Source organism: Linepithema humile, chromosome 1, assembly GCF_040581485.1.
Source record: "Linepithema humile isolate Giens D197 chromosome 1, Lhum_UNIL_v1.0, whole genome shotgun sequence".
Taxonomy (NCBI): domain Eukaryota; kingdom Metazoa; phylum Arthropoda; class Insecta; order Hymenoptera; family Formicidae; genus Linepithema; species Linepithema humile.
Window position 1 is genome coordinate 22926995 of NC_090128.1, and position 26740 is coordinate 22953734.

General features: G+C 34.1%; 1 protein-coding gene and 1 long non-coding RNA gene across 2 annotated transcripts; one reads left to right on the plus strand and one right to left on the minus strand.

Moving 5' to 3' along the window:
* Positions 1 to 10972: 10972 nt before the first annotated feature.
* LOC136997999 (forkhead box protein P2-like) lies at positions 10973 to 16121 on the minus strand. Its single transcript, XM_067349749.1, has 3 exons — positions 12991 to 16121; positions 12581 to 12847; positions 10973 to 12488 (listed from the first exon to the last, which is right to left on the minus strand). Exons 1-3 carry the CDS (start codon positions 13007 to 13009, stop codon positions 12286 to 12288), a joined length of 489 nt encoding a protein of 162 aa, XP_067205850.1. The 5' UTR covers positions 13010 to 16121; the 3' UTR covers positions 10973 to 12285.
* A 1780-nt stretch (positions 16122 to 17901) lies between these two features.
* On the plus strand, positions 17902 to 26712 carry LOC136999680 (uncharacterized). The gene is made up of 2 exons (XR_010889992.1): positions 17902 to 20808; positions 26159 to 26712. It is a non-coding gene; the product is annotated as an uncharacterized lncRNA (long non-coding RNA).
* The last annotated feature ends 28 nt before the right edge of the window (positions 26713 to 26740 follow it).

The following is a 26740-nucleotide window of genomic DNA, read 5'->3' on the forward strand; positions in this document are numbered from 1 at the left end:
AGATGTACCTTAAAGTTCATGTTCTCTATTTGTAATATTATAGTTTATTTTTGTGCACGAGTATAATGTAAATGAAAAACTATCTTCCAATGTTTTCACCAAACGAATTAATTTCGGTATAAAATTAATTTTATAAAATGACTTGCTATAATGCACTTACTTTCTCACCACGCGTGGTATTGTTATTCGACGAAGTTTTGCCGGCTGTAGAATTAGATGTCTCCATTTTTCGTGTGTGTTAGAATGCAAAGCTTTTAATACGAGTTCGAATAGTATTCATAAAACTTAATGAAAATTTATTTAGATAAAAAAACAATGTTTGTACTTTATAAAATGTAAACTCAATGTAGATAGTAAATAAAAGATGTTTTAATAAATAAATATTATATTGAGATGCATTAATTGGAAATTTTTTTTATTAAAAAAGTTAAATTAATGTTAATGATATTGTAATTGTTCGTATAGTAAAAATTTATTTAGTGTTTTATATGAAATAAGAGAAATAGATTGTTTTAAAATTCCAAAAATCTTTAACTCATTTTTGTATAGTTATTACATTTTTAAATGCCAATAACAAATGCTTAAATTTTCTTTCTATAAAATTTTAATAATTTTCTGCCTGCATTAGTCTGTATTCCAGCGTTACCAATTCTTGGCTTGGGTTACCACGCAACAATCAAAAGACCATGTTCATGTGCTGCGTAAAGCGTTTTGCGCAGCACATAAACATGGTCCCTCGATTGTGTGCGTGGAAACCTAGAACAAAAGTTTGTAACGCTGCTGTACTGATTATAAACATTTTAATCATATGGCAAACCTATTAAAACAACTTCGATATTTTTATCACTTAGGGAGGAGGATTTTTGAAACGCTTGAAAGCGATCATAATCGCTGAGCGGTTGTATCTCTTCGCGCGCTTGCATTCGGCGGCAGGCTGGATTGATACGTGCTTATTCGGACATCTTTAGTAATTAATAACTCAAATAACTATAAAATTTTAATATTTTTCTATGTAACATCTAAAAATTTAAATGAGCAAATAGCCAAACAAACGTAAGCGCGCGCCGCGCGGCTTCTCAGCGCCATCAGCGCACCTAACGTCAGAAACTTGCAGATTCCACCATCTGCACGAAGTACACTTTCTGTCCACTAATTAACTAACTACAGAATACTGAGAGTGTACACTTCTGCACTTTAAGATCGAAAAAAATTTTTTTTATGAAGAATACTATTATTTTTGATATACACTATCTTTATTCGTCTCCACAACACGTTATATATACATTTTACGATCGATACTAATATATAAATGTAATTAATATATACATCAAAACTGCGAGCTGACAGGTTTGAGCGCCGCCATGTTAGAATGACGCTGACCAATAAGACACGAGCGACATACATATCAACGCGACATACATCCTAGCGAGATGATTTTCTAGATTTCTCGACTTTGAATGCATATATTTATTTTTATAAAGCACACAGAGCAAAAACAAGCAGACTTTTCTTATGTAATTTGGGTATGCGCTATCGATTGAGCCTATTGCCAACTCAATCGGCCCAGCCGTTATCGAGATCCGATAATCTCGGCTCGTCTCAACTTTCGGGCTCGCGTAAAGATACACGGTCGGTCTTGCGCTTGCGTTGCGCGCTGCGCGTGAACTTGGCGCGAGACACTACCGTGTCTCTTGATATGCGCGCATCTATCTATAGTATACATATAGATACGTATAGATAGATGCGCGCATATGCGCTTTACGGAACGCAGCCATAGTATTATGAAACAACGAAAATGAGTAATAATGTAATAATAGCATGATTAATTGACATCATGTAATTAATTGACATTAGGTAAGTTAACATGTTGTTCGGTGTGGCAGCGCCAAGTGTTTTTGTATTTTTTAATAAATATTTTGTTATTTTAATTAAATTTTTTTTTAATCAAATTTTGATCAGTTTTATTTATACATTTTATGAATATTTTATGTATGTTTATTTTGAATTTGCACCTTGAATAACATATCAGTTACTTTTCATGTTGGTGATATATTAAAAATTTAGATAATTATTAAAATATAAACATATTGGAATGTCTTTTTTGGAACTTGGCCAGACCTTATCATTTATGAATTTTTGTGCTATTGAATTATTCAGAAAGTTTGTAGAATTTTTTGATGACAGAATTGAAAACAATTTTTATATGTTTATATATCTTTATTTAATAATGTATGCACAAGTTGTTAAAGATGGCCAAAAGTTGTCGAAAACAATGGTGCATATATTACTGAACAAAAATGACTCTAAACATATAAAAATTGTTTTTAATTTTATTATAAAAATTATTACAAATTTTTTAAATAACCAAATATATTTTTATTCTGAATAATGTACTTATGTTTATATATTTATATATGTTTATATATTTATTTATATTTTTTTATATGAAAAAAAATAGAAGAAAAAAAATATTTAAAAAAAAAGATTATACATAAAATAAAAGATAAAACTTGTTAATACATGGAAAAAAAGTATTTGCTGCCGCAGTAAATTTTATATAAGCTACCGTAGCAAAATTTCTTACAGTTAATTATTATTTGAACAGCAAAGAGATTTGTTATAGATAATAATTTTATTTACCGAAATTAGTTTTGTTAAATCTGCAAATTATATATTGCTAATATATAATAAGAAATTTATTTTTATCTTACTATCAAAATTTGTATTAATGGCGACAATTTCATTGCAATAGTAAAATAAATTTATTAAAAATAAATTATTTTGTTGTAACAGCGAATTTTAACTTGTTTTCTCATCTCAAAAATTACTCGATTTTTTGAACATATTTGAACAGATTTGTTTGAACAGATTTGTTGCATATCGAATAATCTGTAAAAGTAGTTACAGTAGCAAAATTTTATTGCTAACATATTTAACATGCAATAGCAACATTTTATTGCGATAGCAAAATTCCTTTTCTGTGTGTAAATGTGTACTTTTATTTCTTCCTTTCCTACGGTAAGTGATTTATTTTTTTATATTTTTCCAGGATTAAATATTATAAATTGGCGTTGAAAAGCAAAAGTAAGAAAATTTTTAAATACATATGTACCACAAATGTATCACAAATGTAAATTAAAAATGAAAAAGAAAATTCTTTTACACAAACGTAAATATATTAATGAATTATGATACATTTGAAATAATTTATTTAATAAAAAAGGAGTGCATTTTTTATTAACAATTTATTTACAATTTTGAAATATATATTTATTCTTGCTATACGTCAATTTCTTCGCAATCTTTCCTAGCCTACCCATGCATCCGTGGTCCTATGGCTTAACACTAAAACTACCAAAGCGGTCAAAATGACCGGTTTATTCTTTTTAGAATAATTATTTAAATTTATAATGTATTTGTTGAGATTTTTTTCTGTGACTTGCTGCATTGTGTTAAATAATTTAATTAATTAATGTACTTTTTCTCTTTATCACTTTTTATAAAAAATGAAAAAAGAAATAGAAGTTGGTATATATATATGTTAATCGTCGGTAGTTCCAGTGTTGATCCCATGGTTGAGCATGGACTTTCGAAATTCGTGGTCCCATTGATGATGGTCGAGCACGGATCTCGAAACATTGATATGATCGAACATTGAACAATGTTCGACTATCAATACAAATTTCGGACGCAACTAGCGGAAACTGAGCCGAGCTCTGCGCTAGCGTCCTGCGAGAAACATCGAGACAATCGCTCTCGGATTTTCGATGCAAATAGCGGTAACTGAGCTGAGCTCTGCGCTAAGCATCACTCGAAAAACGCCGAGGTCGTCATCCTCGGAATTCTCTCAAGTGAGAGATGTCATTTGCGTACACGAAAATGCGTATAACATGATATTAAATCGATACTTATGAATTAAATCGTTAATCGTTAAATCATTATCTCTATCCGCGTTTCTCGGTTTATTTGATTTACACGAGTTTTCAGATATCTACATCTTTTATTAGATAGGATTTTTTATTAGATAGAATTGTTTTATTAGGTAGGATTTTTTGTTAGGCAGGATTAAACAATTTTGTATAAATTTTTTTTTTTTTTTATTTCTGTGCATCGATAAATTTTGAAACTTCTGCTTTGACAGTGAGTTTGCAGTTTGTCGATGACAAAGAAAATGACAAATCTTTGGGTGGGCAAACAGCAAGATTTTCTTTCAAAAAACGAAAGAAATTTCTTCCGCAAATAAAGCATTATATTGAAAGTAAAGGGTTTAGATGTTTAAATATATAAAAAATAACTTTCACGATAGAAAAGTTTTCTACAGTTTTATAAGATTCTTTGCTCTTTTCAAATAAAATTTTTTAAATTTTCCATAAATCTTTTAAACGTTTAAACGTTTTTATATTGACATCTTGATAGCAAATAAACTATTATATTAATTTTTATAATTGAAATATCGAGTTCAAAGGAATGATGAGGGTACATCTTCCTTTTATTTAATATTATTTCTGTTTTATGTTATTTTGTGTATTATTTCGGTGAAAAATTAAGAGAGCAATATATATAAGAAAATATATAAAAAGGTAATATAAAACAAATTATTGTTAATTTTATTTTAAATTATTTTGTTATATATTGTTACATATATTTTCCTCTATTTATTTTTCGATAAAAAAATGTTCCGTTTATTTGAAAATTTTATTTGTATTCTTTTGCGATTATCTACTTATCACTTAAGAGATATGAATGTTTTTTCAATATCTTACATAATTACGATTACCGTCGTAGTCGATCTCTTATATGTAAAACGATGCAAATGGAATCTTCAATAAATGTACAACATGAATATAAATGTACAAAATAAAATTTCCAATTCGACAATATTCACATTTATTTGTTTTAGGTTATTGAACAATGATATATTATGACAATGAAAAATGAAGAATAATTTCCTAAAACAAAATAAATATTTTCTAGATTTTTATTAAACGCTTTTATTTTTTAGGTGTAATTTGTCAGGTATGATTTTTCAGACTTTTATTTAATGTTTCTTTATTTTTTATATTTATATATTTGATATGTATATGTATATCTGGTTAATGCTTTTAAGAAAGTTTTTTAACATGCTGTTTGATGTAGCGTCATAAAACTTTTAATTTTTTATCTATAATTATTTTCAGATTTTAACTTAATATTTTAATTTTTCAGATTTTAATTAAGTTTTTATTTTTTAGGTGTGATTTTGCAGGTATAATTTTTATTTTTATTTAATGTTTCTTTATCTTTTACACACATTAAAATATATAATTTTGTAATACATATAATTGTTATATTGAATTAACCAGTTTTCGAATAATGTATCATATATGTACAAAAAAAAAAGTGCCAAACGTGGTAATGTATCATATATGTACATTTCTAAGTAACTCCACTAATTTTCAACAGATTTGCATAAAACTTGATATTCTAAGGTTTTTTGGGCTGCTAAACACGAATCTGTTGTCAAAATTGTAAAATTCAAAATGGCGGATCCAATATGGCGACTGTTAATTGTTAAAACAACTAAAATATTAGAGTTAGGTAAAATATTTATAAGACCTTATTTGTAGAGCTTTTTATGAGCTTCATTGTTTGTTTGACAACTTTTTCCGTACAATAAATATTTTCTGAAATAATTAACAAAAACAGTTTTATTTTTTAACCTTTGATGGGAGCTGGGGGGCGGAGGGGGCATTTGCGCCAAAAATCCATTTGGGAATATTATTTACTAGATAAAATAAGTATTTAGGCTGAATATAAGCCAAATCGGAGGTAATAGCTTTTCGGAAGTCCACCCCCCTTTTTTGATCCATCTCCACTTTTGACTGGAAAGTCGTAGTAAACATTTTCAAAAATTATTGTTCTTGTCTTAAAACGCTCTTTCAAATAATCCCTACTTGACCCATAGTGCCATTTAACATTTCACACCCCTATTCTGCTCCCCCCGCCCCCAGGAGGTAGGGGGGGATCCACACCCATTTCGAAAAGTTGCTTTTTCGAAAACTTTGAACCCATGTTTCACCGTTTTTCGATATTTTAACTTTTGGCTCTTACCACTTTTGGCACAAATCTTTCGGAAAAGTCTACCACTCAACTGGTTAACATTTATCTTATGACGATGTTGGATAAACAAATATGGGAAATATTTGCCGAATCGATAACAATTGGTAAGTGTATTACCAGAAAATAAATATATGTATTTGTGTACAAATTAATTAAATATATCGAGCTGTTTGTGTGTTATCATAGGTTTGGCTCTGTATTTCTTGTACGGCGTATGACATAATAATAACCGAAAAAGGAAGTACATATATCATCGAAATCTACTGGCAAAGAAAATGGCGAAAAAAAATTTCTAATGGCAAAGCATGGGGAAATGGTGACGTTTCTCATTACACGTGATAAACTAAGAAATTGTTATAATAATGTGTATTTAGTGCTCTAACATTCTTGCGTTGTATAGTTAAATATATTTTATACATTTATAAATAAAATTTTAATAACTATATACTATTATTTTATACTATATCTTTATCATTTATCTATTTTATACTATCGCTTTAGCATTTATTTTATACTGTATACTGTATCAATACAAAACAAATTGAAAACTGAACTATGTTTTCTCTTCCTCTCATTGTTAAAATTTTATAATAATACGATATATTGGCAAAAATTTAATTAATTATTATGAAAGAAACAACTCGAAAATATGATTGCACGTTCGGTTCACGATAACAATCAACGATAGCAAAGAGAAATAAAAAGTCGTACAGTTAATTTTGTACGTCGTCTGTGTCGCGTTTATACTACGCCTAAACTACTTGAATACGCTTTCTATGTTTCATGCATAAAAATGAAATGTATTCATTAATATATTCGCGTTTTACAGCATTGACAGCACTTTTTTATGTCATATCATAACATTAAAATATAAATAAATATGTAAACTTTCATAAATAAATTATTATCACAATTTTTGCAGCGTTATTTTAAACTCGTTAGCCTTGTCTAAGATGAGAATTGATTTTATTTCCATTAAAATACCACATTTTAATACATTTACGACGTTTTACGTTGTCTTATATTTTTATATAAATAAATATATAAGTTAAAATTAAAAATAAATATCCTCGAAATAAAATGTTTGAAAAAGAAATATTGTTTTGTATGTGGATGAGTACCGACTTTCCACACAATAAATCTCGATAAAATAAATTTCGCAAAATACACGGTTTAACGAGTCATTTATATACAAATTTATAACTATCAAAATTAATTTTTTATAATTTTTATCCTTTATTACCTCAATTCAATTTTAATTAAATATAAATCAATATTCACAAATAAATAAATATTCAAGCATCAAGTATCTATCTATCTACCATAAAAGAAGGAATTTTGCGCAATTGATTTACTTCAAATAGGTAATAGAAAATGGAAAATACAAATTATATCTCAATAAATAAGAATTGTGTAACAAATTTCACATCGATTAAATTGCGTATTTCGAAAGATTTATTTAATCGAAATGCATTGCGTCGGCAGCCGTTTTCACGCAAAGCGACGTGTTTCGTGACATTTCTATTGTGTGGGCATTTATTAATTTAATTTTTATTCGTATATTTATTCATTTGTGTTACAATACGAAATAGAAAAACGCTCAAAGAACTTTAAAACGTGGAATTTTAATCAAGTAAAATTAATTTTTATATTGGATTACGTTGACAAATCTACAGATAAAAATTTTAAAAATACGATACGATACAAAATACGATAGAAGGCAAAAAATAAAATAGTAAATTATTAATCAAAATTAAAACTCTGAACGCCAAAGAATATCTTATAATGTGGAAAATATGTATCATATTAGGAATTTCTTTCACTCACGGCAAAGGAAGGTTTGGTGGGGTTGTTTACATACGCTCTGTAGCCTACGTGCTCTATGTCCTCTCTCCCTCACTTCCACGCTTTCTCTCTCGCACGCGTTATCGGCACGCACATTCCTTTTCCCTACTCCTAAATCACACTTGAATCCTTCGACACGACCAGTGATGCCAATTCGAGCTCGCTGGTACCATGGGTACCGTAGTGGAGGGGATACCCACACAAGCGAAATCGCTGACGTCACATGTCCGTGTGTGCTCGCCGAGCCACCGCGTTTTTTTCGTTCCGCACCGCGCGTTTTTCGTTCCGCATTGCGTTTTTCGTTCCGCATTACGTTTTTCGTTCCCTATGTCACGTCCCGTTCCGTACGGCACGTTTCTCGTTTTGTACGTCACGTCCCGTTTCGTACGTCACGTCCCGTTTCGTACGTCATGTCCCGTTTCGTTCCGTACGGCACGTCCCGTACCGTACGTCCGTTCCATTCCGCACGTCTGTTTCGTTCCATCCGTCAACAATAAAGAAGCTGAAAATCGCCTATTGTTTAATAATAATTAATTGCAAATTGAGACCCTCCGGTAACCACGTTTTTTTAGTTTTGCCGACAAAAAGTATCGAAGGAACTTGAAATTTGAAACAACTTCCAGTGAGACATTTGTACCTCGCTATTGAAGGAAGATTTCTGGAAATTTTTAAATCGATTCATTGTAACACACAGGGAATCTTTTTTTTCAGAGAAATTTTGAAGAAGTGAGTTTATTCGCGGAGCACTTATTTTCGGATTTTCTTTAACTTTCCTAACTACAAACGCACTTCTGAAAAATTTAATAATTTCTTTTTACCACGGCCTGTTTTATTTTCTATTTGTCTTTCTTCGTATCGTTTAATAACGTATCGTACCCAGTAGCGCGTTTACCTATGGGCTTTTGGGGCTTGAGCCCCTGGGCGCCGAAGCGTCAGGGGCGCCGCAGCTTCTATATATTCATAAAAAAATGTTCCATTTTTAATTATCTTTTTAAGTGTGTTTTGGTAGAATTATATTAATATTTAAAATGTTAATTATTTACTGTTTACTCATTGGGGGAGGGAGGCTAGATCGAGGCGCTCAAAGATCACAAGCCCCTGGGCACAAATTTTACAAATGCGGCCCTGATCGCACCGTCGAATAACTTTTGCAAACAATACTTCCAATTTCTCTTAAAGATTTACCATTTTTCCAATAAAAAATAATTAATTTCCTAACTTCTAGATTTGTTTCTTTGCTTTTTCTGCCCATGATAATGAATTATTGAAACGAGAAGTTATAAATGGAAATCGATGCTTACTGAATGCTTTTCTATGTTATACTGACTATCTTAAGCAACAATCAGAAACAAATACCCATCGAAGTTTGTAGACTGGATTTGTTTTAGTTGGTTCGTAGCGTGAGCGAATAATTTTGTGACGTGAAAACGTGTAAAGAATTGTTATGACTTGTTTTTCTGTAATTATAAACCACAATGTTTCAAATTTTTTTAACGATTCTGTTATATTGAACTGTAAATTATGTATTTTCAAATTAAAAAATTTCAAAAAGTCCTTTGTTGTCTCATTATCTCATTCATTTTTGTTGCATATTTTTATTTACCAATCTTTTATAAATAAGATATTCTTAAAATAATTTTTGACAATATCTGATTTATAAAGGATTGGTAAATACACAATTTTTTAAAAAAGCAATTTTTAGGGTAGTCATATTTTAAAAAATAAACAAGTATTCGATCCGACCAATATAGTTTCAAGTTTTATGACACAGTTCTTTTCAATTGATATACAATATTTGTTTTAGAAGAAATTAAAGTCTTTCAGAACAAGCATACAAAATTGTGTGTATGTGTAGTGTTAAGAATATAGAATTAAATTTTAAAACTTAATTGTTAAATGAAACTTTGTGCGGTGCACAATTTGCACACTTGCTTGCGACGATTCATGACTATAGTCCTCTCAAATTATAGATGAAAAGATTGTTTTTACTGCCTAGCTTGCATTCGTGTTTAATATACGAGTGTTTTTGCATCTATTATAGTTTACGTGTAAACGCCCAACCCTGGCTTTTAATATTTAAAATAAGTTATTGGTCATTACTGTATGAAATATCTATAAGAGTTTATCATCTTTTTAAATATTAACAAAAATGCAATACTTTATTTACACACACACACGCACACACACACAAAATTATAAAAGTAATTTATTAAAATAATTTAAATGTACATTTTCAAATTACACAGATTATTGAAAATAACTGATCTTTTGCTAAATAAACTGTAAATGCAAAAGTAAATACTACAATACATGTATTTACAATACGTGTGTATTATTTCAAATCTGATTGATATACATAATCATGTTTTACAAGTATGCATTATCGACACTTTGTAGATATAGCACATATCGGAACCAAAAAGTCGTGGACGTAGCACGGAAAAGACCCAAAAGATCGTGGACATTACCTACGGGATTCTTGGACATTGGCTACGTAGTTCAATGTGCACGTTTTGTGCATATAGAGGCACTAGCCCACAGAAACACGCAAAATGCGGACATGTCCACTCTCAGTCTTTTCTCTGGTAGAACCGGTTTTAAAGTTCTAAATATTTATACAACTCAGTGATGCCAATTCGAGCTCGCTGGTACCATGGGTACCGTAGTGGAGGGGATACCCACACAAGCGAAATCGCTGATGTCACATGTCCGTGTGGCTCGGCGACATGGAGGACCTGCAGTGATGCAAACTCGAGCCGGCCAGCACCCGAGCACCGCGGTAGGGGAAGCACGCACACAAACGAGAATCGTGACGTCACACGTACGTGTGCGCTTCGTCGTTCAGTTTGTAGAAGCGAGTGGACATACGTGTTCCGTCTCCTTTTTATCAAAGCGACGTTGCGCGCTTGTTGCGTATGACAACGTGAAATGCTTTTTCGAGATTTATGTGATCTTGTAAAAAGTAAATAATATTGATATTAATAAAATATCAGAACATTAAATATTTATAAATTATTAATATGCGTTAATTGCGATAGTTAATACTTTAGAGTTTAATATTATGTTATACAGGGTGTCTCATAACTACCGCTTAATACTTTAATAGTATTTTTTGAAGATAAAATAGAGTAAAGAATCTTAATACAAAAATATCAAGACTACAATAGTTTTTAAGTTATAAACAATCAAAGATGCTAATGATGTCGCGTAGGACTGGCACGCTCAGATTTGCAATTACACGTACACGCGTACCGATCTGTCAACTGCTATTGATTTTTACAAGTCAGGTGATATTGATTTTTACTGCACAGCTGATTTTTCACGGACGTGAAATGCATGTGGATTTTTGTTACTCCAAATGTGAGAGTTGTGGCTGTTAACTACTCCTTCACGAGTAAAACGTGACTCGTCTGTAAATAAAATTTTATGGACAAAACCAGAATCTTTATTTTCATTTTCCAATAATCATGTTGAAAATGATGGGAGATTATACATGAACATTACGATATACTTATTGTATTTTCTGTATCAGATTAAAACGCTTACAATAAATACAATGTAACGCATCTTTATCGAAAACATTTTCATCTAGAAGAATCTAATTTTATACATTGTTATTAGAGAATTAAAATAGAGATTCTGATTTGGTCATTAAAATGTTATTTACGGACGAGTCATGTTTTACTGGTGAAGGAGTATTTAACAGTCACAACTCCCATATTTCGAGTGACGAAAATCCACATGCATTTTGCGTCCGTGGAAAATCAGCTGTGCAGTAAAAATCAATATCACCTGACTTGTAAAAATCAATAACAGTTGACAGATCGGTACGCGTGTAGTTACGGACCTAAACGCGCCGGTTCTACACGATATCATTGGCAATCTTTGATCGATTACAAGCCTAATTTAAATCTCAAATAGTTTTATTATTAATTATTGAGTGGTCTTCCGCGCCACCCATGAGGTGCCACTTATAGCGCGTTAGGTTTTTCAACGTGGACCTTCGCCTGTAGCCCTATTATACCACATTTCAATATTTTTTTATGTTTGCAAAAGGGAGATATATATGAATATGTGTCTGTATATATATAAATATATAGACTTATATTTAATAGAGACACACACACACACACACACACACACACACACACACACACACATATGTGTGCGTGTGTGTCTCGTGTCTGCAAAAGAGAGACATATACACATATATATATATATATATATATATATATATATATATATATATATATGTCTCATATTTTTTGCAGACAAGATTTATCTGTTTTATAATAAAAAAAAATCAATTTTTTCATTTTTTATTTTATTTATTGAATATAATTACTTAATAAAAATATTTTTTATTATTGTGAGGCCGCCACGGCCCCCTCTACCGCCAGGGCCTCCTCTGCCGCCACGGCCTCCTCTGCTGCTACGGGCGCATCGTCCTCCGGTACCGCCACGTTCTCCTCTACCGCTGGCAAAGCCTCCTCGCTGGCGGTACCAGCGGGCCCTAGAGCGGCCGGCTCCTCTTCTTTTTCTTTCTAAAAAATTAATAAAAGTATTTACAATTAGATTTACGATTGTATACTCGTATATTAATTAATAATTGTATTGTATGAAGTAAATAACTTACTAGCTTTGTTTTTTGGTTGCTGCTGTTGCGGCTGTTCCTGTTGCTGCTGTTGCGGCTGTTCCTGTTGCTGCTGTTGCGGCTGTTCCTGTTGCTGCTGCAGCAGCAGCAGCTGCTGCTGCTGCTGTTGCTGCTGCTGCTGCTGCAGCTGCTGCAGCTGATACAGCTGTTGCTGTGTTTCCAGCTGTCGTTGTTGTTGTGCTTGTTGCTGCTGCAGTATTTGCTGCAGCAGCTGATGCAAGGATGCACCTTCTTCTTGCGTAGTATGTTCTGTTAAAATAAAAAAGAAATATATATTTTATCACAATTAGTAACATAAACATACAAAACAAATTATGACGTAGTTTTTTTAAAACATTTTTACGTCCGTTTTATAACAAAAATGAATAATAATAATTTTATTTATTACTTACGAGACAAATTGCCTTCCATTGCAAACGTTTTGCACTTTTGTCAGCAGGACACGGGTGCGGCTGACATGTAACAATAGTAAACCGCTGCGCGGGGCCGCGTCTGTTGTTCTATTGTTTGTTAAGAAGCACGGTTTATTTTTACTTCTATACTCTATATGTCGTTAATTTTTTTGACGTTCATTAGCCTGTGTAGTACTCTTGTTGGCTTATAATTGCGAGTAAACGTATTTCTTACACGTTTTATTAAATCGCAACGTTGATGAGAAAACTGAGACAATCTCGACTGTAAGTTTTTCAATATATTTCCATATATTTCCTTGTTTTTTCTTCTTTTAATTTTCGTCTAATTTAATTCTTCGTCTTTGTTTCTTTTTTCTTCTATATTAAAATGTGCGATTCTGTACAAAAAAAATCTAAGCGAAGCTTTTTTGAAGGCTGGCTTAGCAATGATCGGTATAAATCTTGGATACGAAAAGTACCGTTAAATGACAGTTTTTTTCATTGCACTATTTGTAATAAAGATTTTTCTTGTAACACGCGCATTTCTAGACATGCGGATTCTATGTGTCACAAAAATAATATTAAAAAAAACACATCTGTTTTGTTAAATAATAATGATGTAAGTTTTAAAAAAAGTACTTCTAATATACTTAAATTTCAAAAAGAATGGTTAGAAATGGAGCATTTTCAACCATGGTTACGTGAAGCATCACATGACGAAAAATTATTTTTTTGCTCCATTTGTGAAAAATACATGTCTGCTAAATTGTCGCATATTTATGATCATGCAGAATCCGTAGCACACACTACAATAGCTAAGAAAAAGAATTTAGAAAAAAAGAAAACAGACGAAGATGTTAATATGACAGAATCATTTTTATCATTTGATGAGCGAAAGAAAGCAGCAGAAATTCGATATGCTGCTTTCATCGCCGAAAAAAACATTTCGCATCAAACTGCGACAGACATTCTAACATTTTTCCAACAAATAGGAAAAGATTCTGACGTATTACAAAATATGAAAATGAGTCGGACTAAGTGTCAAAAGATTATTTCGAACGTGTTGTGTCCGGTTGAAACGGATCGTGTAGTCGATATTATTCAAAATACTAAATTTACTATTTTTATTGATGAAACGTCTGACATTTCTAATCAAAAATGGATGACGTTTCTTGTTCGGTATGTTGATCCTGCAACATTAGACATTCGCTCACAATTAGTAAAATTAATAGATATTGATGCAAAAAATAGCAGTGCGGATAAATTGTTTGATGCTTTTAAAAATGAAATGTATAGACATCAAATTCCATTTTTAAATATTATTGCTTTGTCAAGCGATAATGCACCCGTCATGACGGGCAAATATTCATCATTTAAAAGAAAGCTTGAGGAAAAATGTAAAAACTTAATAACATTTCCATGCCCATGCCATTCCGCTGCACTTGTTGCACATACAGCATGTGGTAAAATTCCAGAGTATTGCGAAGAATTCGTAAAAAAATTAGCTAATTTTATTAACGGTAGTCCAAAACGATCTGCTATTTTTGAAGAATTTTGTGAATGTTTTCAGGAGACAAATCGCAAAATTCTAAAGTTGTCCGACACACGATGGCTTTCTCGGCATTCATGTATTGAAAGACTTATAGAGTTTTGGGATACTGTCGAGCATTTTTTAAGAGAAATGGTAATGAGTGAAAAGACAAAATCTGGAGAAAATTTATTATCTGTAATGCAAAAACCTGATGTAAAAGCATATTTATTATTTTTAAAACATATTTTGAATTTTTTTAACTCTTTTAATGCATTTTTCCAAGCTCTGGAAACAAGAATTCAATTATTGCAACCAAAATCATTTCAGTTCCTTACCATAATTTGTAAACATTTTTTAAAACCAGAGCTTTTACAAAATATAAATAATAATTTTGAGTTTTCAAAAAAAGAAAATCAAAAATCTTTAAACGAAGTATATTTAGGAGATGAATGCGAAAAATATATTAACGAATTGATAATAGAAGGACACGCAGACGTAGTTGCAACAGTTCAAGAGAACTGTTTGCAATTCTACGTAACTGCTGCCCAAGAAATTTGTAAGAGATTACCAATAAATGACAAATTTTTATCAAAATTAAAAGTTTTTGAATCGGACACTGCTTTACGTGATATCAACAGAGAAACTTCATTCAATGATGTTTATTTTGTCGCTCAGACCATTGGCGGGTTTGACGAAAACGGTTTAAGAAAAGAATGGTTTGCTTTACATCAAAGTTTTACAGAAGCAGAAAAAGATAATTTGTCAATGTCAAATTTTGATGACATGTGGAAACAAATTTTAAAACATTCTCATCAATATCCCAATTTGAAGTCTCTTTTGAATGCTGTAAGATCGCTGCCAAATTCGAATGCCGATTCAGAAAGAATCTTTTCCTTGTTGCCGGACTTAAAAACGAAAAAACGAAATAAACTTTCGTCTGTTAGTGTCAATGCTACTTGCGTGCTTAAATCTGCATTGAAAGCGAGAAGGGAAACTGCTGTAGATATAGAAATTAATGAAAAGCATTTGTCTCTAATGTACACGGACAAATTGTATTCTGCATGTCCTAAGAAACAGAAAAGTCATCTAACATTATATGCTGCAAATGTTCATGAAATTGCTGGTCCCTCCTCGTCTAATGATATGCAATAATAATGTTTAAAATAAAATTTATTATTGCATTGCTCATTTCTAATGCTTATGCTAATGCTTCAAATGTTTAGAATATCATTTCTGTTACAGACATGATATCATGTACATTTGAACATTATGTCTTACATTAATGTATGTAAGACATCACACTTATAAATAATAGATATGTGTTAAAAATATCTTCCTAGATAGACATACGATTGCATCTTGAATACATAATTACAGTACTTATTAGCAGCATTAAATAGTGATTTGCAATTGATTATAATTGTATGTTATTATAATTATATAATAATATGCTAATTATTTAATTTAATTTTTGCATATTCTGTATTTCTATTTAATTTAAATTTCTACATATTTGTCTATCTAGGTTGTCTGCAAAAGATCACATTTGTGACCTACTGGTGGATAAAAAATACGTTGTCAGCAAAAAACCCGGTCATCACACCCTAGATTGCACATGTTCGCTTCATTTACTATACATTTCCTAATCGTATCCAATGTTTTCATACAAACATGTGCTACTTGGGAACTGTGAACGACAGGTAAGACAGATAAATCTTGTCTGCAAAAAATATGAGACATATATATATATATATATATATATATATATATATATATATATATGTGTATATGTCTCTTTTTTGCAGACATGAGACATATACATATGTCACTTTTTTGCAGACACGAGACATATACATATGTCTCTCTTTTGCAGACACGAGACACACACGCACACATATGTGTGTGTGTGTGTGTGTGTGTGTGTGTGTGTGTGTGTGTGTGTGTGTCTCTATTAAATATAAGTCTATATATTTATATATATACAGACACATATTCATATATATCTCCCTTTTGCAAACATAAAAAAATATTGAAATGTGGTATAATAGGGCTACAGGCGAAGGTCCACGTTGAAAAACCTAACGCGCTATAAGTGGCACCTCATGGGTGGCGCGGAAGACCACTCAATAATTAATAATAAAACTATTTGAGATTTAAATTAGGCTTGTAATCGATCAAAGATTGCCAATGATATCGTGTAGAACCGGCGCGTTTAGGTCCGTAACTACACGCGTACCGATCTGTCAACTGTTATTGATTTTTACAAGTCAGGTGATATTGATTTTTACTGCACAGCTGATTTTCCACGGACGCAAAATGCATGTGGATTTTCGTCACTCGAAATATGGGAGTTGTGACTGTTAAATACTCCTTCACCAGTAAAACATGACTCGTCCGTAAATAACATTTTAATGACCAAATCAGAATCTCTATTTTAATTCTCTAATAACAATGTATAAAATTAGATTCTTCTAGATGAAAATGTTTTCGATAAAGATGCGTTACATTGTATTTATTGTAAGCGTTTTAATCTGATACAGAAAATACAATAAGTATATCGTAATGTTCATGTATAATCTCCCATCATTTTCAACATGATTATTGGAAAATGAAAATAAAGATTCTGGTTTTGTCCATAAAATTTTATTTACAGACGAGTCACGTTTTACTCGTGAAGGAGTAGTTAACAGCCACAACTCTCACATTTGGAGTAACAAAAATCCACATGCATTTCACGTCCGTGAAAAATCAGCTGTGCAGTAAAAATCAATATCACCTGACTTGTAAAAATCAATAGCAGTTGACAGATCGGTACGCGTGTACGTGTAATTGCAAATCTGAGCGTGCCAGTCCTACGCGACATCATTAGCATCTTTGATTGTTTATAACTTAAAAACTATTGTAGTCTTGATATTTTTGTATTAAGATTCTTTACTCTATTTTATCTTCAAAAAATACTATTAAAGTATTAAGCGGTAGTTATGAGACACCCTGTATAACATAATATTAAACTCTAAAGTATTAACTATCGCAATTAACGCATATTAATAATTTATAAATATTTAATGTTCTGATATTTTATTAATATCAATATTATTTACTTTTTACAAGATCACATAAATCTCGAAAAAGCATTTCACGTTGTCATACGCAACAAGCGCGCAACGTCGCTTTGATAAAAAGGAGACGGAACACGTATGTCCACTCGCTTCTACAAACTGAACGACGAAGCGCACACGTACGTGTGACGTCACGATTCTCGTTTGTGTGCGTGCTTCCCCTACCGCGGTGCTCGGGTGCTGGCCGGCTCGAGTTTGCATCACTGAGGACCTGGAAAGAGCATTAGACGATCGAGCGTTAACCGCGATGGCCTTGTTGTGCCCTTGGTGATAGGGCACGGGTTCGGGATCTGCCGAGGAGTTAGGCCGGGAATCCGGGAATAATCCTTTTTTGTTCTTCTTAATAAAAAAACAATCTCCCATATATTTATTGGTTTCTTGATTTATTACAAGTTCCCTTGCTTCTATGTAATCTAGGTTCCGTCAGGAATCCTTGCCTTAGTGTAGTATCACGGAGCCCCAAGTTATTCTTATTCGCTTTTAGCGAATTGTTATAATTCGCGTTCTTCTAGATTTGTGGTCCCAACGGACATACGTCCGTTTCTTGTGAATGATAGTTTTAGACCCGCCGTCGTGATCTCGCGACGGCGATTTTATATACGTGAAACTGCACTTGATTGCAGTTTTAACGATCTAACTTGCTGACGAAATTCGATCGTTCGTCAGCATTGTCGCGTAAAAAGTGAATTAGGTTTTAATTTTCGCTGCGCGATTTATCCGGTGTCTCGCATGAGCCGGAAACTGAATATTAGATATCTTAATCTGATATGCAATAGATATTTTCTTATATTTTATTAATATATATATATTTTATTATTAATAATTGGTTGTGGTTCTTTGGACCCACAACATCCTCCCCCCGTTGAGAAAAGAAAACGAGGAGATACGAGTTTTCGTAACCTTGAGGCTCCATTTATTTATTCTAAAATGGACTTCGTTCTTTCCATAGTTTTATTCCTAATATAATGGCAAGTATTATGGCAATTACAACAGCTATGCTACTTGTTGTCATAGGATAGACAAATGCTTGTTCTGCGAATGGATTTTTTAGATTGTCGTTAACATCTTTATTTATTTCCTCAAGTTTATTACTGAGGTCCATTAATTCTTTCGGATCTTGTATAATTTTTTTAAATTTTAGTCCTTGCAATAGACTTTTCTTATTTTGTGTATTCTGATCTTTGCTAAATGTTAAATTAAAATTTGGTAAATAAGTTTGTATATTCGCGATTTGCTCAACGTTTTTTGTTTTTATTGTCATATCTGTTGCAATTACCTTACAGTTTTCTTTTAACGTTATTTTTCCTGTTCGCTTAATTACTACAACAGTTTCTTTATTATTTTTACAATGTATATATATTTGTTGTTCCTTAAGTGTAGAGTACAACCATGTATTTGGTGTTTTTAATGCTATCCATAAAGTTTGATTACTCTTAATATAACGCTTATCGCAATTATCCGCATTTTTTGTTATATGTGAGTACGTTTGTATTTCGCAAAGAGAATTTGTGTTTACAATATAAATAGGACTATAAGGTTCGCATAAATATGTATTGTGTACATTGATACATTTATTTAAGTTTTCTTTTGTTATAGTCATGTATGTCGGTCCGTCTGTACTTATCGCGATTATATGTTGATTTACTTCAGTGAAAACGAAAATATTGTCATGGTCATGTATAGGTAAAGGAATTATTTTTATTATTTTGTATTTAGGAAATGTTATCAAAGGGAATTGTAGTATAGTATAAATATTTGTATTGTCATAGTATGCGCTTGTGGTAATTAATTTTTTGATGGTATTCCATTCTTCTATTTTGAGTCCAAAGGGAAATTGTGTTCCTTGAGGCAAATGAGGCGTCGCTTCTTTTAATTCAGAAATTATTTTTTCTATTGGTGTTATTTTTGGATTTAATATTCCGTTTTGTATTTGTGTCAGAAAATCCATAATATCTTGAATGTCTCGCTGTAGATCAGTTAGAATTGCATTTATTATTAGAAAGTGTTCTAATATATCTTCTCGTTTAATTTCATCTGAGATTCGATTGTAAATATTTTTTGTAGCGTTTTTTTAATAATTCGTTATTATGTTCTAGTGTATCTTCTAGCTTATTTATGTGTGTAAGCGTTGTGTTTAATATTTTTATTTGCGTTTTTGCGGCGTGTTGTGTTATTTGTTCGTTATTTTTTATCAAGTGTAATTGTTCATTAATATTTTTCTCGTCATCTGCGTCCATGGTTCCAAATAGAGTTTTAGCGATACTACCTATCCCGTTTATTAATCCGCGTCGTTTGTCGGAAGGTTTTTTATAAATGGTATTTATTTGTTTTATCGATTCCGTCAATTGATTAATGTTCTTTTCGATTATTAACTTCATGTTTCGGCATGGTTGTTTAGTGGATTTATTATTAATTTCATTACAAATTTCATCCGTATCTTGTATTTTTTCCTTAATACGTTTAAATCTTATATTTATTGCCGTAATATCTAATTTTATTACTAGTTTCCATTTTGTTTCGATGAGATTTAGTTCTCCTATTTGTTCATAATATAGCCCTGGTTCTTGTGAGAAGTACTCTATCTTGACTGGGGATATTGTTTCAGTTCTCACCTTGATTAGTTTATCCTCTAGTACAGCGTACCTGGAAGTTTTATGCTACGTGTTATATTATATCAATAGTGTAGGGTGTTACGATAATTTTTTATATGTGCGTGTTCTGCATTTTGTCCTTTGAAAGGGTCTTATGGTTTGTGCGAGTGCTACTGTGCATCAGTTTTCGTTCGGCGTCTGATGATGGAACCTTCTTTTGAGAATTTATCCGTTATTGTGCGGTATACCACCGGTGAACGAGTGGTTATACGGAGGCGTTTTTCTACTGCAGAGTTATTGGAGGAAGTAACTCCTGTGTTTATCAGGAGTTCTGCAGAACGATCAGTTATTCGTGGACAAAGGGCGATCTTGTGTGATGAGCTTTTGGCGGGATTACGCCGGGCCGTCTTGTTACAATTTAGGCGACCTGATGGTCGTCGTCGTCGTCGTATGAGATATTCGGAGTGGCGTCGTATGATGCTTTTGATCGCAGAAGTGACTTGTGCCCTTAACAGGGTGAGTTGGCTCACGGCAGAGGACAGTGAGAACGAGGAATATCCCGATTCTCCATAATGCGGTAAGTGTGATTTAGTTTTCGATAAAATGCTTAATGCGGTTTGCATGCACCAGCATTGTTTTTCGCCCCTTTTTTATGATGTAGTTAACGCTTGATTTTTTCTCAATTACTATGTAAGGTCCTGTCCATAACGCGTCAAGTTTTTTCGAGCGTCCTCGTCTTAGTGTTTCGTCGTATAATAATACCTTGTCGCCTGCTCTAAACGTGCTTATATTAGCCTTTTTGTCGTAGCATTCTTTTGACTTTGCTTTCTCCTCTTGCATGTTCGCTTTCGCTACCTGGTGTGCTGTACGCAATCTTTCTTTGAACTCGGATATGTAGTCATTATACGTATACGTTAATTTCGGAGGACATGTCAGGGCCGTAGGGAGCGTAACCTGGTGTCCGTACAACAGTTCAAATGGCGTATAACCTGTCGCTGTATGTGGTGTAGTATTGTATGTAAACATCGTGTAGGGCAGCCATTCGTCCCAATCGGTCTGATCTCCGTTTATGTAGTGTCGCAAGTACTCTGCTAGTGTCCTGTGCGATCTTTCGAGCGCGCCGTTACTTTCCGGGTGGTACGCGCTTGTACGAATCTTCTCAATTTTTAACAGTTTGCAAGTGCTCTTAAACACTTCGCTCATAAAATTCGTTCCCTGGTCGGTGAGAATTTTATCAGGCACTCCGTATTCCAAAATTATTTTTGTAACGAATGCCTTCGCTACTGTACCAGCTTCCTGATTTTCGATGGGCATTGCCTTGCTCAATTTCGTGAAATGATCTTGGAATGTTAGTACGTATTTGTTTCCGGTTAGAGTTACGGTTAACGGTCCTACTATATATAGTGCGCATTTTTCGAATGGCCTATCCGGAGTATCGGTAATAATCATTGGCGTTTTACTTCGCCGTTTTAATTTATTCTTTTGGCAATGCTCGCATTTGGCGATGTATTGTTTTACGTCTTTTGTTAACCCTTTCCAGTTGTGAGTTAAACGGATTCGATTTATGGTGCGTTGCACGCCTTGATGCCCGCCTATCGGTGCATCATGATACTCATATAATATTTGCTGTTTTTCTTCCTCCGTGTACCTTTTTATCTCTTTTTCGCTATCTCTTTCTTCTTCCTCTTCGTCACTCTCTTTCTCCTTGTCGATTATATGTATAGCGTGAACGACGTTGCGACTTAGTGCGTCAGCATTTGTATTGTATTTTCCGGCTTTGTGTACGATTTCATAGTCGTACTCTTCCAATTTCAGTCTCCATCTAATTAGACGAGATCCTGGATCGGTCACGTTAAACAACCAAATTAGCGGTTTATGGTCGGTGACAATTTTAAATTTGGTCCCGTATAGGTACGGTCGAAAATGTTTGACCGCCCACACAATCGCGAGTAATTCTTTTTCCGTCGTGTTATAATTTTGTTCTGCACGAGAAAGAATTCTGCTAGCATAAGCTATTGGTCGGTCTTGTCCTATCATTCCTTGTGACAAGATACCTCCTATCGCGAAATCCGCTGCGCCGGTAGTTAGTATAAATTCATCGTTGAAATTTGGGTACTGCAAGACGGGGGCGGTAATTAGTTTCTCTTTTAGATTGTCAAAAGCTTTTTGCTGCTCTTGTGTCCACTCGAATTTTACTCCCTTTTTAACTAATTTTGTGAGTGGTTTGACTATTTTCGAAAAATTTTCGATAAACCGTCTATAATAGCCCGCCAGTCCTATGAATGATTGCACATCCTTGACTCGTTTTGGCGTAGGGAAATTCTTTACTGCCTGGATTTTTCCAGGGTCAGGCATAATTCCATGTTCGGTAATTATGTGTCCTAAATATGCCACTTCTTTTCTAAGAAATTCACACTTGTCCGGCTGTAATTTCAGATTATTGTCGCGTATTTTTTGTAATACTTCTAATAGTCGCCGGTTGTGGTCTTCTAAACTAGCGCCGTATATCACGATGTCGTCTAAATAGACCAGACACCGTATTCCTTGTATGCCCGCCAGAATAGTATTCATTAATCTTTGAAACGTTGCCGGGGCATTCTTTAGTCCGAACGGCATCCGATTAAATTCATAATGCCCGTAGGGCGTTGAAAAAGCCGTTTTTTGCTTATCTCTGTCTGCCATGGGTATTTGATGATAGCCCGATGCCAGATCTAACGTTGTAAAATATTTCGAATTCCCTAGTTGGTCCAAAATATCTGTTATATTTGGCAGTGGAAAAGAGTCTCCGACTGTTAGGTCGTTTAATTTTCGGAAATCGACCACGACTCTCATTTTAGGTTTTCCCGAAGCGTCTGTTTTCTTCGGTACCACCAAAAGTGGTGCGTTCCATTGGCTCGAGCTTGGACGTACGATATCGTTTCTTAACATTTCCTGTACCTGTCTATTTACTTCGGCCTTATGCTTCTCCGGTAATCTATACGGTCGCGTATTCGCGGGTGCCGTACCGGCTTGAGTTACGATCTCGTGTTGCAGTGCCTCGGTGCAGGTCAGGGGTTCTCCGTCCAAATGGAATACATTATCGAAATCTTCGCAGATTTTAAGTAGAGTTTTTCGCTCTTCGTTATTTAAGTGATCGAGACGAAGCGCCTCTTTAATTCGTTGCATGCGTGACAAGGGAATTTCCTTCGGTATATACGTCTGAGCTATTAATATCTCGGCATTTTCTTCTGTCTTTACTTCTTCAATTTCTACTACTGGAGCTTGCATTTCTATTTTAGTTTCGGTAGTATTTATTATGCTAATCGGGCAACTATTATTTTTTGGCTCGACTAGGCAATTTCCGATAAATATTCCTGGTCTAGTTTCCACTGCTTGGATTATTCCTGCTGTGTTTTCTTTAGTTATGGCTGTTATAATAGTTTCGCTTCTAGCTTCTAAAGTAAACTTTTTGCATGGAAAAAGCGTAAATAAATTTTTATCGATGCGTAGTTTTTTGGTAGTATAGTCCCAAGATGCTTGATATTTTTGTAGGAAGTCGGCTCCGAGGATTCCGTCATATTCGATAGGAAAGTCGTCTTTTATCACGTTTAATTCATGTTTAACATTTCTTGTTTTTAACGGAATAGTTGCTTGCATTACGCCTATAGTATCCGCTTTGTGCCCTGTTGCGCCAATGATTGTTATCTTTTTATCGTATATTATGGTTTCATCTTTCAATTTATTCAATTTTATTAGACTCATGGTAGCTCCTGTGTCGATCAACATATTTATTTTATCGTCAATCACTTCATTCATGAGTAGTGAAATCAGATCGAGCTCAGTGTGTGCATGATTTATCTCATCAGCTGTTAGTACCTTATGCTCTCGTACTGTCTTAGCTGTTGCTTTAATTGTTTTCCTTTCTGCATCGTCGTCCTCAGTCTTGCGACGCTTATTAGTTTCATTTATGGTATTTCGCGTGTTTGATTCTTCATTTATTTTCTTATTTTTAGTATATTCCGGTTTTCCGTTTAATATCCAACATTCGGTACGGTTATGTCCGGATTTCTTGCAATAATTACAATGTTTATCCAGCGTATTAAATCTTGATCCGCTCGGTTTAGACAAAGTGAATTGATTACCGTAGCGGCTCGTTCGGCAATCGCGACCGTAATGTCCTTGCTTGCCGCATTTATGGCATTGAATTGCCTTAGAATTATTAAAACTTTTATTCGCGTTGTACGCGGAATCACGTGGTCTCTTTAATTTTTCCTCTGCTTTGGCCCCTTCGATGGCTTCTTGCAGGGTTGCATATCGTTGCGCGCGTATTATCATTCGTATATCCTCGCGCAGTCCATACACAAAGTTTTGTAGCGCTTGCTGTTTAACTGTATCTAATATAGTGCGTTTATCTTGCGGTGTCTTTCCTGGACTGTCTGTTAGAGATTCGTATAGCTGCATCGCTAAATGGTCTGCTCGTGCCCCATATTCTACTGCACTTTCTCCGGGTCGTTGTTTCAAATGATTAAATTCAATTTGAATCGATGCAGGATTTTTCTTAGGGTAGTAAAAGCTTTCCAGTTCGTTTTTTAACTGTTCAAACGATCTGATATCTTTGATCTCAAAATTTATTAATGCTCTGCCTTGCAATTTAGTCGACATTATGACGTCGAGTAGCTCGTCTGCGAACTCGGGCTTTACATACTTCATTGCACATGTACAAGCGCTTAGAAATGATTTTAAGTTCGTTCGTGACGTACCGTCAAAAATAGGTATTAAATTTATCGCGTTTTTTGATGTCATGTAGCGTTGTGCGTCAGTGGATTGTCTGTTTCGTATGTCTTCAGTAGTTCGACCGTATGAAATGTCGGTTTCGCGTTCTTGTCGCGGATTTCGTTCGTGATGATGCGCATGAAGATACTCAAATAATGTCGCGATCTGTTCGCGCATTTCGTGCATTGTTTCTTCTAGTGCTGAAATCTGATTTTTATTTTTTGGGCGTGTTCCCGTTCGAAGTCCGCTGGCTTCGTTTTCTCTTGTATTTTGCTCCATTAACGCGGATATTTCGTTTTCTATTTCGATGTCTGCCTCACTCTTCCTTCTTTGAGACATTTTTTCGTTTCTTCTTTCACGGATTTCGTCCGGATCAAATATGCTACTATCGTATGATGTTAGCTCAAACTCGCTGTAATCTGACACGCGGCTTGGTGTTTTACTAATGTAAGGTCTAGTCTTTTTAGTTTTTACTTCTATCACGGTATCGTTAAGAGCGGGAATTAAACTCGAATCGATATCTTCGAAAGTGTAATCTCGTTTAGCTTCTATGTTTGCATCCAATTCGTCGTCGGTATCACCGTCCGAGTTTGTGTATTGTAATGTACGGCGTACGTTATCGCTTATGTCGCGAGTCGCGTCTTCGATAACGCGTATCGGGTTTAACGCTGTGCGGATTGCGTGTCGCGCTTGGTTGCTAAATAGCCACGACCTATTTCGTACGGGACCGGGGTCGCTTTCGCTCTCTTTTGTACATTCACGCGTTTTTATATTTTATATAATGGTTCGGACTTACAGTAGTAGTAGTATGATCGCTCGCATGTTGCCTCGTCCTTAGCTGCGGTTCGCTGTCCGGCTGTAGATCGTAGGCTGTAGGTGTAGGTCGCTCGGCTGCTTTCTGCGGCTGGCTCCTATTTCGCTGACTCCGCTCGGCACTGCTTGGCTCTGGATAGTCTGCTGCTGCGCTGCTACTCTGCTTACCGTTGCGTTGGTCGGGGTCTTCTCGTTTCAATAATCTCCGTATTGAAACTTGTCCGCCGACTATTTTGCACTTAATTTTCGGCTGCTTACTGCTGCGTTGGTCGGGGTCTTCTCGTTTCAATAATCTCCGTATTGAAACTTGTCCGCCGACTAATTTTCACTCACTTAAAATTTTTTTTTTCTTTTTGTTTCAGGCTCTGGACTTTCCGGGTTCCTGGTCCCGAAGGAGAGGCAGATCCCACCGCTGCCACCAGATATTTTGTTGTGCCCTTGGTGATAGGGCACGGGTTCGGGATCTGCCGAGGAGTTAGGCCGGGAATCCGGGAATAATCCTTTTTTGTTCTTCTTAATAAAAAAACAATCTCCCATATATTTATTGGTTTCTTGATTTATTACAAGTTCCCTTGCTTCTATGTAATCTAGGTTCCGTCAGGAATCCTTGCCTTAGTGTAGTATCACGGAGCCCCAAGTTATTCTTATTCGCTTTTAGCGAATTGTTATAATTCGCGTTCTTCTAGATTTGTGGTCCCAACGGACATACGTCCGTTTCTTGTGAATGATAGTTTTAGACCCGCCGTCGTGATCTCGCGACGGCGATTTTATATACGTGAAACTGCACTTGATTGCAGTTTTAACGATCTAACTTGCTGACGAAATTCGATCGTTCGTCAGCATTGTCGCGTAAAAAGTGAATTAGGTTTTAATTTTCGCTGCGCGATTTATCCGGTGTCTCGCATGAGCCGGAAACTGAATATTAGATATCTTAATCTGATATG